At 36.2% G+C, this 16,325-nt stretch overlaps 2 protein-coding genes across 2 annotated transcripts; both read right to left on the bottom strand.

Annotated features, from left to right (window-relative positions):
• Positions 1–488: 488 nt before the first annotated feature.
• On the bottom strand, positions 489–2,353 carry LOC125468021 (UPF0496 protein At1g20180). The gene is made up of 2 exons (XM_048588567.1): positions 2,157–2,353; positions 489–2,001 (listed from the first exon to the last, which is right to left on the bottom strand). Exons 1-2 carry the CDS (start codon positions 2,212–2,214, stop codon positions 851–853), a joined length of 1,209 nt encoding a protein of 402 aa, XP_048444524.1. The 5' UTR covers positions 2,215–2,353; the 3' UTR covers positions 489–850.
• Positions 2,354–4,221: 1,868 nt separating this feature from the next.
• LOC125479347 (probable cinnamyl alcohol dehydrogenase 6) lies at positions 4,222–8,371 on the bottom strand. The gene is made up of 6 exons (XM_048588568.1): positions 8,143–8,371; positions 7,880–7,993; positions 7,503–7,730; positions 5,056–5,344; positions 4,781–4,934; positions 4,222–4,670 (listed from the first exon to the last, which is right to left on the bottom strand). Exons 1-6 carry the CDS (start codon positions 8,235–8,237, stop codon positions 4,435–4,437), a joined length of 1,116 nt encoding a protein of 371 aa, XP_048444525.1. The 5' UTR covers positions 8,238–8,371; the 3' UTR covers positions 4,222–4,434.
• Between the last annotated feature and the right edge of the window lie 7,954 nt (positions 8,372–16,325).

Below are 16,325 nucleotides of genomic sequence, written 5' to 3'. Positions count from 1 at the left end.
TTTTATGTTTAAAATTTGACATCTCATTTGGAAATGCTCAAAGGCTCGTTTGAAAAGTACTTTTAAAATATTTGAAAAAGTTTTTAATGGAAATATTTTTGGATTTCAAAAGCATTTGAAGTGTTTCATGTAAGAAGCAACAATTACATGCTTCTTGTAGAAAAGCATTCTAAGTGTTTTTTCAAGATTCACTTACATTTTTACCAAGGATTGGTTTCAACTTTCAACAATATTTTCACCAGAAGAACTTTCAGCATTTACAAATTAAAATACTTTCAAACAAGCCCTTAAGTAGATCCATGACTACTTCTTTGATTGACAGGGTAGTTTAGCAATGAAATTGGTTTTGTATACTTGGTATTAACGACATATGCACCACTGGTGCAAACTCAACTGTACTTGAGTTTTTACAGTTTTACTAGTCATGATCTAAATATTTTTAAAGTAAAACAGAATGATTTGATAAATAAATGAAGTAATTTTATTGATTCTACGTACAAATAGAATACCCATTGATAAAGTTACAGACCAAAGAACAAAGAATAAAAGAATGGAAACACTGGCAGTGAAACCACACACACATAAGTAGCAATTACAGATCGAAGTAACAATAATCCCTTAACCTGATGTTGATCCACATGAAGAAGAAAACTTGGTTGATGAAGCAATTGCATGGATAACTACTTCATCCAAATTATTTGGACTTGTAGCTCACGGCCAAGCTATATATGTCACGCAACATATCATTGATTGTCACCATATATATCTGCATCTTTTTTTTGCGTAACATCCCATACCACTTCACATCAATCATGATGTATGATTACCAGCTTAATGACCGATTACGATGTCACGAATTAGCACCTAATTCGGTACTTGCCAATATTTCTTGAATCACAAGCCTTCTCGACCTGTTTATGGTGAGCAAGCACAAGTAAATATGTTCTTCAAGCTCCTCTAGCTGCCCCAAAAAGCTAGCCTCACTCGTATGAAATTCCCTCACCACCTTCTTAAATATGTCAAAGTTTGAAGCTGATCCACCATTACTAGTAGTAATAATACTCCTCACACTTCTAACACATATTCCGGCCACCACTTTCCGGTGCTCCACTTCATTGTGCAAACGTCTCACCATCCTACTCATTGTATCGAAGTCGTTGATCAAAATATAAACCCCTTGCGCCGCGATGTCAAGTTGCTTCCCGTGGCTCTCGGGAAACCTAGCCTTCAACCACTCGGCCGCAGAGTCCATTTTTCTCACGCACAAACCCAATGAGCAGGCCATGAGCGCCGGCGCCACCACGATTCCAATCATGCTGTGGATTGCAAACACAAGAAACGCGATCAAAAGCGCGGTGTGCGACAACACCAGACCCACCCCTCCAACCTTTTTGCATATTCTGTTACGCTTTGCGGCCCTGCGCACCTTTTTGTGCCTTAAAGTGAGCCTATTGAACAGCGCCGCGTAGCTATCATGAATGTCACGGAACTGCCCAGGGCTGATTATCGACAACGGATTTTTAGCTAGGGCAAATGTGCCAAGCTCCCCGAAAATTGCCAGGCATTGGTCGTCATCAGTAATGTCGATATTATCATTATTAAGTATGCGTACCCTTTGGCTGAGTTTTAGTACGAGCTTCATCGTGTGTCGGTTTTCTGCCCGGGTTTGGTGCATGCTACGGAGGAGCATGTCACAAATGTGGCAGGCATCTAAGCTGGCTTCGAAGTAGTCGGTGAGAAGGTGGTGGAGATTTATGCCCTCCTTGTCGACGATGTTTTTAAGGGTTTCTTGCCGCGGTTCTAGCAAATATTCGGAGCGGTCCAAAAACAAATTAGGCGGAAGCGACGAGCTAGACGAAGAAAGACTAGTACTCGGCAGCTGTCCGTGAACCCTATCCCACATTTCTACGTACGATTTTGTTCTAAAAACTTCCAAGTATTCTTCGTTCACGTTTAACTTGCTGGAGAAGCTATTCCCACCGACATTGTCCTTTTTGCTCCCTGAAATTAAATTACCCATCAATTAACAAGCAAATTAAGCAATACCTATCGATTCTTCAAAACACATATTAATTTTTTTAAATGTAAAATTAATCAACTAGTAATCATAAATTAAGGAAATTAACATGCATAGAAATATAGAAATCGGAACTCACTTGGCTTGGAAAACGCAGATCTCAACTTGGTTCGTAGGGTTTTCCTCATCTTAGACATGATGATGTGAATCAAATAGTATAATATATATATATATATATATATCGATCGACGGAAGATGTTTAAATGGAGCTGCTAACTTGTTATCTCTCTAAAGTCGCAGGAGAGTCGAACCGGTTTAAAAAGGAAGAAGATACGGAGAAAGTTGGCGCGTATATATATATGCAGAGAGAGAGAGAGAGATGTGGACGACACCCAGTTGGCTGTTATAGGCTTACACCACCGACTCAATTAGTTTTGTGGCTTTGGTCACACGTTTGAGTCCCTCACACGTTTTGCTCTTTCTCTCTACGTGTAAGGCTTTCAAGCTCAATTATAATTAACCTAGAGAGATAACGTTCCATGTTTTATTAATTTAGATCAGACAAAAAATACGAAACCAATTATTATTTCCCAAATTTCAAGCAAAAATAACAAATATTGCAGCACAATGTCATGGTGCAATGACAACACTTTTCTCTACTACTGTGGTAGAAGGCCACTTGCAAATATCGCAGCACGATAACTAATTGCCAAATTTCATGCTGCTACTGCTCAGTTAGTTTCGGTTCTAAATATCTAGCTCCAATTCCTCCTGTTATACGCTATAAAATAGATAAGATTTATTCTTCTTTTCATTTATCAATTTCTTTATTTCTCTCTTTTTTATTGCGTTCCTAATTTGATATACCGTGCTCTAAATTTGCACTAAACATGAATAACTTGAAGATTTAACTTTTATAATACGGCACTATTCGTGGAAGCCGATTTGATTTGGTTCGAGGAAACCCGAATTGATTGTTTATGTTATTTTGAGAATAGTCGTGGTTTATAAAGTTGGTGCATGCAATGCACTATTTCTTAATTTGATCGGATTTAATTTCCCTGGCTAGATTTTTATTGAGATTCACGTAACTGCAGCATATGTATCATATTATGTACTTATTCATCTATATATAGCAGTATGAACAAGGAAAATAACTTTTTTGATATAATTATTTAAAAATGTAATTTTTAATGAAAAAATGGTCCAACAATGATTGATTAGTTACTATAATATTTTACGTGTTTTATTTGAAGATTTTGAAACGTTGTGTACAGCACTAACATGTAAGGATTGTCCATAAAAATGTTACTGAATATCGCAAAAATGGAGCCATGCAGAATTGTTCAAACAGCAATCTATGATAAGCATGATCAAGAGGATAAGTGGATAGTTGTGTTATTAAATGGATAATTTAGCACTAACACGCACGTGACTAAATGGAGCAATCAAGATAAACATTACCTTTGAACACGGATGGGCCTTTGCAATAAAAAAAAAACTAATGAAAAATATTTGAAAACTTTGAATTTTAATGAAAATGACAAAATAAGGGGTAAATTGAATAGTACCAAGATTGACCTTTTAGTATAAAAATGTGGTTTTTAATTAAAGTAAACAGTACCGGAATTTTTCGTTAAAGTTCTCTAAAAAAAATTGTTTTCGTTTTGGGTTTTAAGCCCAATATTTTATATAGCATATGTGTGGACCTGCAGAGCTCCCCCCTTTTTCGATTTGAAAGCCCAACTAGCCAACCTTAGCAAATTACCATAATAGTTGACTAATGCTTCCGTGCCATTCTTGATTAGAAATAATCTTGAGTGTAAAGAGTTGCATACACCTCTCCTTCTTGTCACTCTCGTTATTTCTCACGTGAAACGAGAGGAGCATGCACCACGTGGCAAGTTATTATCATTTTCTTCAGAGTTAAACTATCCCAAAACTAAACATTTTGATTAAATATTTTCTGCGATTACTTATTAATTAATTAACGCATTTCTTTGCCTTTTTATTTTATACATTTATTAGTGGGAATTGGGAAGTTGAACAAGTACAAAGAGAAGGTGGGAGGAATTACTCCTACGTGCACGAGCAATTTAACAATAAGACAATGTATCCTTGACCCAACCGCGATCGCGTCCGAGAGTTTCTCCACAAATACTCGGGTCCTTGACCCAACTTTTAAAACAAAAAAACTCAACCAATTGACTAATTCAAATAACATAGACTTGGCCTTGATATCGATTAGCTCCCATATGACACACATACTTAATAGAATGTTCTTATAAAAAAAAATTGATTTTCGCACACACTTTTATCGCTTAAGTGACAAGGATAATAAAATCTATGGAGTAAAGTGATAATAAATTGTAGGGGGGAATACGGTAGGAAACAATCGTCATAGTAGACCCCAACACTCAAAGACCCGCAAGTTTGGAAGATATTTGATCATTAGCATCAGCATCACCAGCAGCAATGTCAATGACAAATCGATACCTAACATCATTCTTGGCGACGCGGTCCAATGCCTCGTTGATTTTGTCCGGCGTTGTTAGCTCAATGTCGCACGTTATGTTGTGCTTTCCGCATAAATTCATCATCTCCGTCGTCTCACTTATTCCTCCTATTACGCTTCCCTTCACTGCTCTCTTGCCTGTGTTGCTTCCACGTCAATCCATTAATCACAACACCATTGCATGCATATATTTGTTAGTTCCTACAAAAATTAGAAACCAATGAATGGTGTTTTTGTTTGGTACGTACCAAATATCAGAGGAAATGAAGGCAACTCAAAAGGCTGGTCCGGTGCACCCACAACCACCATAGTTCCGTTCACTTTGAGCAGTTCTAAGATAGGCCCAAGCGAGTGCTTAGCGGACACGGTGTTTAATATGAAGTCGAGCGTCCTCTTCCCTTTCTGCAGTCGTCGTCATCATCGTCATCGTCATCATCATTAACTTTAACTAATCCTTAATTAATTTGTTCTAAAAGGAACATAGAGAAAAACAAAAAACAAAACAAATTGAAATGAAACCGGCCTGCAATTGTTGAGGATCAGTGCTGACGAGGAAGTAGTCGGCACCCAAATACTCTTTAGCCTCTTTCTCTTTGGTTGGAGAGGTGCTGATGACAGTTACATGGTGACCAAAAGCTTTCCCAAACTTCACCGCCACGTGCCCGAGACCTCCGAGGCCAACCACCCCTATCTTCTTCCCCGTTGTTTTGTGCAGGTTGTGGTCTTTCAGGGGGGCGAACACCGTCACTCCCGCACACAATAGTGGCGCTGCTGCATCCAACGGTAGGTTGTCTGGTATGTGTACCACGTACCTTCATCATCATACATGTTCATATTACTTAATTCTTAAGCACATCATTAACTCTTCTTATATAAATTAATTAATCAATGACTCATATATAGTTAAATATATTTAATTTGCTCCGCTTAGCTGGTGATGCTAGAGACCAAATTATTAAGCACGCTGAAAAAAATAAGGTAAAGTTCAGGATTTGAGCTATTTTCTACTGGCAATTGGTTTTATTGGGTTTATTTTGTAATTCAAGATGATTCGCGCATGTGAAGCCGAAGCCACATGTGCTCACCCATATACAATTATTTGAAAATATGACCTTAGTGGCCAGGTCCATTTTTCTTCACATAAAACCGTACATAATTTTTTGATTCGAAGAAAACCTAGTGACTATGATCTATATAAGCAAGTTCATCAATTATGTTTACACATTTGAAATTTTTTGCTGCCTAAAATACCCCTATTGCATTTTGATGCACGCAATTCATTCTTTGCGGATTGTAAAGTAGGGATTAATGGTTTTGCAAAAAGAAAAGGAGAAAAAACGCATGAAAGTTATAGATTAACGATTATAATAAATTTGAATATTACTGCTTATTTTTTACTTTAAATTAATAAAAAATTAAAATATCAGATATATAATGACAATGTACGTTATTCAATGCATTATTTTTTTATTACTCTTTTCAAAACCTTTTTTTTGGGTCAAATTAGGCATTTTAATTTTTTTTTTTTTTACCAAATTGGAAATATGAAAAGGTACTAATTTTGTGTTTCTTGCAGTTAGTGTATGTATTCCCCCCCAACATTATTAGTATGTGCTACAAAATATAAGAATGTTATTTTATTCAAAATTAAGGTAAATTCACCTCAAAATAAATATATGTAAATTATTTTACACAACATATACATAACAACAACAAAAGTTCCTAATAAATATAATATATATTCAATATAATGTATCTACAAAATAAAGGAATGTTGTTTAATTCAAACTAACTTACCTATATTATATATAAAAATATAAGTAAACCATTTGCACACATATATATAAATTTATAATAATAATAATAATAATTGGTTTAATATATACAATAATACATCCAAAACAACTTACCTACCAAACAAAAAACATTTTGTTGAGTCAAAATTAATTTTATACTTCACATAAAGTATAAGTGAATTACTTGCACACCCATATATAATAATAATAATAATAATAATAATAATAATAATAATCTTGATATATGCAAGATATTTTACCTACAGTGATTGTAAAGTATTACTGATATATGCAATAACATATGCAAGACAAGCCCCTTTAAGGCAACGCATCTCCATTTTTTCAAAAAATGGAGATTGTGGCGAATCTATTCTACATCGAACTTCAACGATTCAAATTGTTTATTTTGTAAGTCTCGATTCATAGATCATCCTTGTAAAAATTCAAGTCAATTCAAAATCATATGCCTATTTAATTATTACAATAAAATTTCATTGCTTAGTTTTCGTCAATTTCTTTGAATTTAATTAGATGTATCAAATATCTTCAATTTGGCTAATATTTTATAAAGATTATCTAAGAAGTGCAATTTGAAAAATAAACAATTCAAATATTTAAAGTTTAATATGATGTAGGCCCCACAATTCATTCCTACTTTTCTTAGGAAAAGGATCCTCTAGGGATCTTATAAATCTCGTAATCGGGTCCGTTCATCGTACATTGTGCGGTAAAAAATTATTTAAAATATAAATATAAATAGTACCTAACGAAAACTGATCGTACGATGTACGATGAACGGATACGATTGCAGAATTCTTATGATTCCTAGGAAAATGATCCTCCAGATCCTTTTTATTTTTTTAATGAGAAACCCCTTCCCTTAAGGCCTCGTATGCAAGATATTTTACATAAAATGATTGTTTTGTGTCGAAGAGTTTAGAAACTCTTCATGAACTTACACGGATTCTCTATCACCTATTGCCTACAGACGCCAGAAACCTTATCGCAAAGTCAGGTGCCTAGCTTTCGAACCACAACTTTAACAAAAAGGACAACCAAGCACATCAAAACTCTGACAAACAGGATTGCGTTCGGATAGAGACGTAAAAATAGACAAGATAATTAAACTTTGGCGATCAATAAGCCTACGGATTTTTTGAGAACATCAGGTTACCTGTGATCTGCGACCAACATTTTGGAGTATCCACCGTAGGTGATGCTGCCGTCCCAGAAGATGCCATTGTAGGTAAACTGGAGCTGGTCGCAGTAGTTCTCTTGGGAGGACTTGCAGAACTCACACTCCAAACATGTCGCCGCCAAACACCCAACCCCGACTCTGTCTCCTTCCTTGAACTCCTTCACGTTGCTCCCAACTTTAGTGATCAGCCCTGTAATCTCATGCCTGCGTATAGTACCACCACACACAGCTTGTCACATGAGCATTTCTCACGAAGATGTCACATATGTAACAATATCTGAAAAGTCAAGTAAGTTACTCTCGACTGATCAAACAAACTGACAAGAGAGAATGTGAGAGAGATGTGTTATTACCCGGGAACTACTGGATACATGGTTATGCCCCAGTCATTCTTAGCATGGTGGAGATCGGTGTGGCATATCCCACAGTACAAGATCTTTATGGTCACATCGTTGATCCCATTTTCTCTGTATTTGTATAGCATTTTGAAGATTAGTTGAACAACAATCTAATTAAAGACAACAAGTGGACTCGAGGAAAAATTATAACTTAAATAACTAAAGAAGAAACTGAAACTTATATAATTGTAATATGCATATATGTGTATAAATGTTACCTTCGTTTGAAGACGAAAGGAGTAATCTTGCCCGAGGAATCGTGAGCTGCCCACCCAGAAACTGTCTGTGTGTGATTTGGAGTCGTCTGAGCCATGAGGGTCAGATTGGCCTTTGGTCTTGGGATGCAGAAACTCACTTGGCACAACTCAATATATATAACGCAAAAGAACCAGGCAAGTCGAATTAGCAGACAATTGAGAAATGCATAAACAAAGACCAGGAAAATATATAACTATATATATACATAATAAATTCATCTTTGTTTGGCATTATTGTGGTTATATATTCAGTTTGGATTTAAATTAAAGTTATATGCTAACAACTTTATACATATATCGTTTTTTTTCTTTTTAACGAATAATATTATTTACACTAAGGACCAGGGATGTGCTTAACTTCACAATGTGTTACCAATAATGTGATTCAAATTTGCATCTAGCAATAATCAAATCTAACTTACAAATGAAGTGAAATACCATTAAACCGAAGTACTAAACGATTAATAATGTTAATTGACATAGACAATACTAACAAGATTGTTGACCACCTTTTCGTCTTCAGCAATGCGATTAATTTTAATGGCAAACTTGTTTTCGAGAATATATAGTGGGTTGCTAGTCCTGTGCTATCTTAATCTAAGTTTCCATTCCCATTTGTTGGCTTTTCAGCACTTATTAACCGAAAAAAATTCTCGTTTTCTTCCTTAAAACCATTTAAAAATTCAACCTGTTTGGACCCAAATTTACATCATCAGCCCGTGAAATTAAGGCTGTTGAGTGAGCATATCTCCCGATCGTCGGATGATTAGAGATTTTTCTTAACATTAGGCCATCTCCAACTAAAGGGTTCAAAGGGTCAGAGGGCCGAAAATAGCCTGAAAACCGTCTCCAACCGAGGGCAAGGCTAAAGGGCTGTGGAATCTGAGAGGGCCCCACGGAATCGGAAAGGGCTGGAGGCCTTGCAGCCAGCCAGCCAGCCCGGGGCTGGCTCGAAAAATCATCTTTCCTGTTGGTTATAACCGACAAGAATATGTTTATATTATTTAATATAAATGTATTCACATCGATTATAACCGACAGGCGAGCTGACGTTAGCTAGCCGTTGCATTTGAAATTTTTTTTTTTACAAAATTTTTCCTATAACTTTTATTTGAAATTTTTTTTAAATTCTATTTTTTTCCTATAACTTTTATTTTACAAAATTTGTTTCATATTTTTTTAAATTCCATTTTTTCCTATAACTTCTATTTCACAAAATTTGTTTTATTTTATTTTAAATTCTATTTTTATCATATAACTTCTATTTCACAAAATTTATTTCATATTTTTTTTAAATTATATTTTTTTCCTATAACTTCTATTTTACAAAATTTGTTTCATATTTTTTTTAATTATATTTTTTTCCTATAACTTCCTAAGCCATTATACAACATTAAATTAAATTAAGTAACATGAAACAATATTAATATACCCATCTCGCTTATTCTCCACTATCATATTGTTGTAGTTTTTAAATTCAAGTTAATGTTGTTTTTAAATTTAATTTGTAGTTTTTAAATTTAATTCGTCGTTTTTAAATTTAAGTTGTAGTTTTTAAATATAAATTGTAGTTTTTGAATTTAAGTTGTTATAGTTTTTAAATTTAAATAATAAATTATGTTTGGCCCTTTGACCCTTGGTTGGAGACGGTTTTTTGTGACAGGGCTAAAACGAGCCATATGGCCCACGGTTGGAGACGGAGGCAAATATGACCCTGTACTGTTCATTAAAATATTAATATCTTGGAGGGTCAGAGGGCTAAAACGAGCCCTCTGTCCAGCCCTCGGTTGGAAATGGCCTTACTATTTTTTTTTATCATAGTAATTATCTTGAAAATATCCTTAAAGTGTACAGAGTTGTGATATGCGTAAAGCTCCATGCAGAAGAGGTGGTGTGAAATGCCGTGCGGCATTAGAGTCGTATCTTGCATGCAGAACCACGTGGAACAATACCACAAGGATGCAATTATTATGAATGATCAGTATGTGGATATACCTTTTGGATTAGTCAAAATGAGGTGATGTGATGGGATCAGGGTGGTTTTGCAGATAATGCAAAACTATCAACCATGGTATTTTAATTATCATGCATGCATGGTTGCACATGGACCAATATAATGGAGAAAGCGAAGTTTCAGTTGGAATATGATGCATTCATTTGGTCAGGCACCGCATGTGGGAAGATATATTTAATCTTTTCAAGGAAAATTAAGAAATAGCTTTTATCATATCTTGGAAATATTGGACGGCTAAGGTGATAGGATACAAGTTTGAGTCAAGTGGTGTTTTGCAAAGTTATAGCGACAATTGGACTCTACAAAGCTATCAAGCCGTGCCAAGCAAAAGATAACTACTATAAATATAGTCGCAGACAACATTTAAAGCCCCTCCAATTCAACACACAAATTGCCATGCGCAAACCCTCGCTCCACGCGAAACCTCTCAAACACCTTGAGATTTTTATTTTTCTTTTTCGCCAATGCATCTTCAGTTTGGATAAACAACACTGTTGCCGTAGAATCAGCCGACCACGGGGTACCTTCAGTTTAGATAAACAGCACTGCGTCGAGGCCAATTGGTTACCTATCCAAGTCTCGGCCAATAAAGGTTTTCGAGTCCTTGTTGGTAGAGGTCATCTCATTAGCCTTCTTGGCGAAGTGAGGTGTTACAGAGTTATTGGGCTCGGCACATTGAATGCCGAGTTGTTTTATGATTGGATACTCACAAGTAAGTTTTAGAGTTCGGCATTCTGACAGCCGAACCACATTCACCATCAAGACATACATCTCTTTCGAGTATTTGTGTCTATATAGCTTGGTACCGGTTCGGCGTGCTTATACTCTTACAAATATAATCACCGTGATTGAACTCGGCTCTGGCGATCCGTGAACTTCGCAGAACTAGCAACCTTGTCTTCAGACTCTAGAACCCGAAGGCCGAGGTGTGTTCCTTACTCGGCCGCAGTCGCAAGATCAAGAAGTCAGCAGTGCGCTCAACGCAACATCAACACATTTTACTCCTTTGCCAAGCTCAGCCGACGAGTTGACACGCCCCGCATACAATTGAATGACGTAGTTAGCTCATTAGTTACTCAGCCTGCGCGCCACGTAGACTTGATAGATTTTAAGGTCAACACAACCATATAGATCTTTTCTCATCAAATAACAATCATATATGTAGATGACGTTTTAGCACAACAATGGAAATCAATTATGCCTATGCATCACGGTGCGATTCAATTCTCACAGATTCTCCTTCCTTCTAACAAACTAATTATTTAACATACTAACTTTATCGCTCTCCTAAATAATCTAAACTACCTATTAATAAAACTCTAGTTGTCAATCAAAACTCTAGGAAGTTATCATTTTAATCCCCTCGCCAAAACTGAACTCAAATAAAAAATATGGGTAATTTAGTAATTATATGTATAAATTTTGTTGTTTTTTTACAGTAACCTCACAGCTAGGTTAGTATAGCACGCCCTATTAAAAAATTAAAAATATTCCCACATTAAAAGAAACCACTCATCATTATCCCAATTTTCATAACTGATTTTTTTTTTTAGAATTTTAAAAACTAATTCCACTTCATAATAAAAAACAAAACAAAATGAAATTGTTCACACATAGTATGTGTGGGCATCTACTACTACTACTACTAATAATAATAATAATAAAAGGCATTTAGATCAGGGTCCAAAAAATCAACTTATTAGGTTAAGTCTAGTATTATCTTTTCTCCACTTTTATTTCTTTTATACTCATTATATATATATATATATTTTTTTTTTAAATACTAGAGATAAATTAAAATCTTCTAATTTCCTGCATCTTTTAATTCCAATAAATCTTCTTAATATCTTCTAACAAAAAATTAACTTACGACCCTAACTCAAGTAACAAATATAGGAATGTATAAGATACATATAAGCGAGATATGAAACCTAAGTAAAAGGTACAAAACCATAATATACGTACAAGCAAGACACAATAAAATGTAATACAGGTTGATTATAAAAAAATAATCATATAAGTAGATAAATACAATTAACCTATGATATAAATAGATTGATTATAAAAAATTAAGATAAAGTATTAAATGGGGTTGGGAGCACGTAGAAGGAAAAAAAAAAGAAATAAGAAGAAATAAATAAAGATATAATTAGGAATTTTTTTTTTCCAAATTAAAGAGATAATTATTGATAATAAAATAATAATAAACATAACGAATTAGACTTATCTTAACCAATTGAACTATTCTTAATATTGGCTAAAAAATTAAACTTATATCAAATTTTCAATAATAATAACAAGAAGCCTGAACTGACATAGACTCTACAAAAAAAAATCTTTTTGACTTGGCAAGCTTGTATCCTTTGGATTATTGGGACAAGCAGATTCTCACGAAATCTTCCCTATTTTTCTTCAATTACATCTCAAAATGATTTGTAAACCTTATTATGACTGTCCCTTATTGGTTGTCTGCAGATTCCATTATCAAGAAGTGTATCCACAGTCTCTTGTACCAATTTCTCCTCACACATCACAACGATGATATTGATATTTCTTTAAGGAAAATGGCTTAAAAATTTTGAGTTTTAACGATGATGACAAAATAAAGGGTAAAGTGAATAGTACCAAGATTGACTTTTTAGTGTAAAAATATGATTTTTCGTTAAAGTAAATAGTATTGAGAGTTTTTCATTAAAGTTCCCTATTTTTTATCTGATAAATTAGTTATATTATTCGAACCAGGATCCTCTCCGGATCCATTCCCTAGGGATCTTAGGGATCACGCAATCGTGTTCGTTCACCGTATATCTTGCGGTCATAAATTATTTAAAATTTAAAATTTAAAATTCAAATATAAATAGTACCTAACGAAAACTGGCCGTACGATATACGATAAATGGACACGATTGCATGATCCCTAGGATCCCTAGGAAATGGATTCGGCGAGGATCCTGGTTCATATGATTCTGTCCTATAAATTGGATTTTTCTGCAACCCATGAATCGCATGAACATTCTAAATAATTCATCAATTTTATTAGACCTGCAGGTGCTTATATAATTAGGAACTTTAACATAAACCTTCTGGTATTGCTCACTTTAACGAAAAACCACATTTTTATACTAAAAAGTCAATTATGGTAATATTCACTTTACCCTTTATTTTGTTTTTATCGTTAAAATTCAAAATTTTCAAGTCATTTTCATTAATTTTCCTTGTAAAATTTCGTAATGAACTCAAGTATTCCCACCCAGAAACTGTCTGTGTGTGATTTGGAGTCGTCTGAGCCATGAGGTTCAGATTGGCCTTTGGTCTTGGGATGCAGAAACTCAGTCGGCACAACTCAATATATATAACATATATGGGGGCAAAAGAACCAGGCAAGTTGAATTAGCAGACAATTGAGAAATGCATAAACAAAGACCAGGAAAATATATAACTATATATACACATAATAAATTCATTTTTGTTTGGCAATATTGTGGTTATATATTCAGTTTGGATTTAAATTAAAGTTATATGCTAACAACTTTATACATATATAGTTTTTTTTTTTCAACGAATAATATTATTTACACTAAGGATTAGAGATGTGCTTAACCTCATAATGTGCTATCAATAATGTGATTCAAATTCGCTTCTAGCAATAATCAAATCTAACTTACAAATGAAGTGAAATACTATTAGACTGAAGTACTAAATGGTTAATGACGTTAATTCACATAGACAATACTACCAAGATTGTTGACCACCTTTTTGTCTTCAGCAATGTGATTAATTTTAGGAAAAATTTGAAATAGGTTCAATTTTTAGTGACTTTGACTTTTGAAATAGGTCTAATTTTAAGTTATTTTGGACCCATATCAAAAAACCCCTTAATTTTAATGGCAAACTTGTTTTCGAGAATATATAGTGGGTTGCTAGTCCCGTGATGTCTGAATCTAAGTTTCCATTCCCATTTGTTGGCTTTTCAGCACTTGTTAACCGAAAAAAATTCTCGTTTTCTTCCTTAAAACCATTTAAAAATTCAACCATATAGATCTTTTCTCATCAAATAATGATCATATATGCAGATGACGTTTTAGCACAACAGTGGAAATTAATTATGCCTACACATCACGGTGCGATTCAATTTTCACTGATTCTCCTTCCCTCTAACAAACTAATTATTTAACATACTAAATTTATCGCTCTACTAAATAATCTAAACTACCTATTAATAAAACTCTGGTTGTTAACCAAAACTCTAGGAAGTTATCATTTTAATCCCTTCACCAAAACTGAACTCAAATAAAAAATATGGACAATTTAGTAATTACATGAATATAAATTTTGTTGTTTTTTACAGCAACTTCACAGCCAGGTTAGTATAGCATGTGTCACATCCCGGCCCGGGGCGGAACCACTTCCCGGGCCCGAATCCACCACCGTAGCACGATATTGTCCGCTTTGGGCTTACCATTCCCTCACGGTTTTGTTTTTGGGAACTCACGAGTAACTTCCCAATGGGTCACCCATCATGGGATTGCTCTAGCCCCCTTCTCGCTTAACTTCGGAGTTCCTACGGAACCCGAAGCCAGTGAGCTCCCAAAAAGCCTCGTGCTAGGTAGGGATGGGAATATATATTTAAGGATCACTTCCCTAGGCGGTGTGGGATATCACAATCCACCCCCCTTAGGGGCCCGACGTCCTCGTCGGCACATTCGCAACCAGGGTTAGGCTCTGATACCAAATTGTTACATCCCGGCCCGGGGCGGAACCATTTCCCGGGCCCGAATCCACCACCGTAGCACGATATTGTCCGCTTTGGGCTTACCATTCCCACATCGCCCAGAGGAGTGATCCTTAAATGTATATTCCCATTCCTACCTAGCACGAGGCCTTTTGGGAGCTCACTGGCTTCGGGTTCCGTAGGAACTCCGAAGTTAAGCGAGAAGGGGGCTAGAGCAATCCCATGATGGGTGACCCACTGGGAAGTTGCTCGTGAGTTCCCAAAAACAAAACCGTGAGGGAATGGTAAGCCCAAAGCGGACAATATAGTGCTACGATGGTGGAGCGGGCTCGGGAAGTGATCTGCCCCGGGCCGGGATGTGACAATTGGTATCAGAGCCTAGGTTTGGCAGTTCTGTACTTTTGTGAGTATTCTAATGGTTTTGGTGCCTTCTGTCAGAACTATGCCGCCTCGTCGGGAACCACGTCGCTCTGCTGAGCCTAGTTTCCCCGATATTGTTCAGTTGGGGGAAGCTATTGCTACAGTTATTCAGTCGGCGATCCGCCCTCCCTAGATGACTCATCTGGAGACTATGTAGAATTTGAAGTTGGATAAGTTTGAGGGTAATGAAGGTCATGAGGGTGCAGAGCGATGGTTAGAGCACATTGAGAAGACTTTTCGGGTTCTGAACAATCAGGGGAATCTTCCTGTCGAGAAGTGGGTAGAGACGACCTCGTGGTTTCTGGGTTCAGAGTCTGCAGCCTGGTGGGAGCAGGAACTTCGTCGTTTGACTCCAGCTGAGAAGACTGATTGGGATGTTTTCATTACTTTATTCAAGAGAAGATTTGTGCCCCCTGAGTACATCGATCGTAAGAAGCAGGAATTTACTGAGTTGAAACAAAGGAAGATGACAGCGAATGAGTACAATCGAAAGTTCACTGATTTGTCTCGCTATCATCCTGAGATTGCTGGTAATCCGGCGGATATGCTTCGTCGTTTTCGCTTGGGCACTAGGAAGAAATGGCGTTTGATGGCGACTACTACTCATTGTAATACTTACCAGGACTTTTATGAGGTTCTACTGAGAGTTGAGGACTCTGAAAACATGTCGAGCGAGAGTGATGAGGAAGAGAAAGATGGTAATCAGAAGAAAGATGATAAGGGTAAAGGTCAAGCGTCGCTCGGGCCTCGTCGGACTCAGAACTTCAAGAGGGGTGGTACTAGTTCTAGCTCTTCTAGCGGTGGTTTCAGCGCCACTGGTCAAGGACGTGGAGGTAGGTTTGCTGGTGGTGCTAGAGGCCAGAGACAGGGTGATGGTGGCCGAGGTAGGGCCCCACTTGGCCGCAGGTGTAATAATCGGCACTTTGGTGAGTGTAGGCGTGGCAGCAGTGGTTGTTTTACTTGTGGGTAGATGGGACA

This window comes from the organism of the source record quoted next, unplaced genomic scaffold, assembly GCF_019419815.1.
Source record: "Pyrus x bretschneideri cultivar Hongxiangsu unplaced genomic scaffold, Pyrus_bretschneideri_v1 Contig28, whole genome shotgun sequence".
Classification (NCBI taxonomy): domain Eukaryota; kingdom Viridiplantae; phylum Streptophyta; class Magnoliopsida; order Rosales; family Rosaceae; genus Pyrus; species Pyrus x bretschneideri.
Note: the sequence above shows the minus strand (reverse complement) of the source record. Positions and strands in the feature narration are given on the sequence as shown.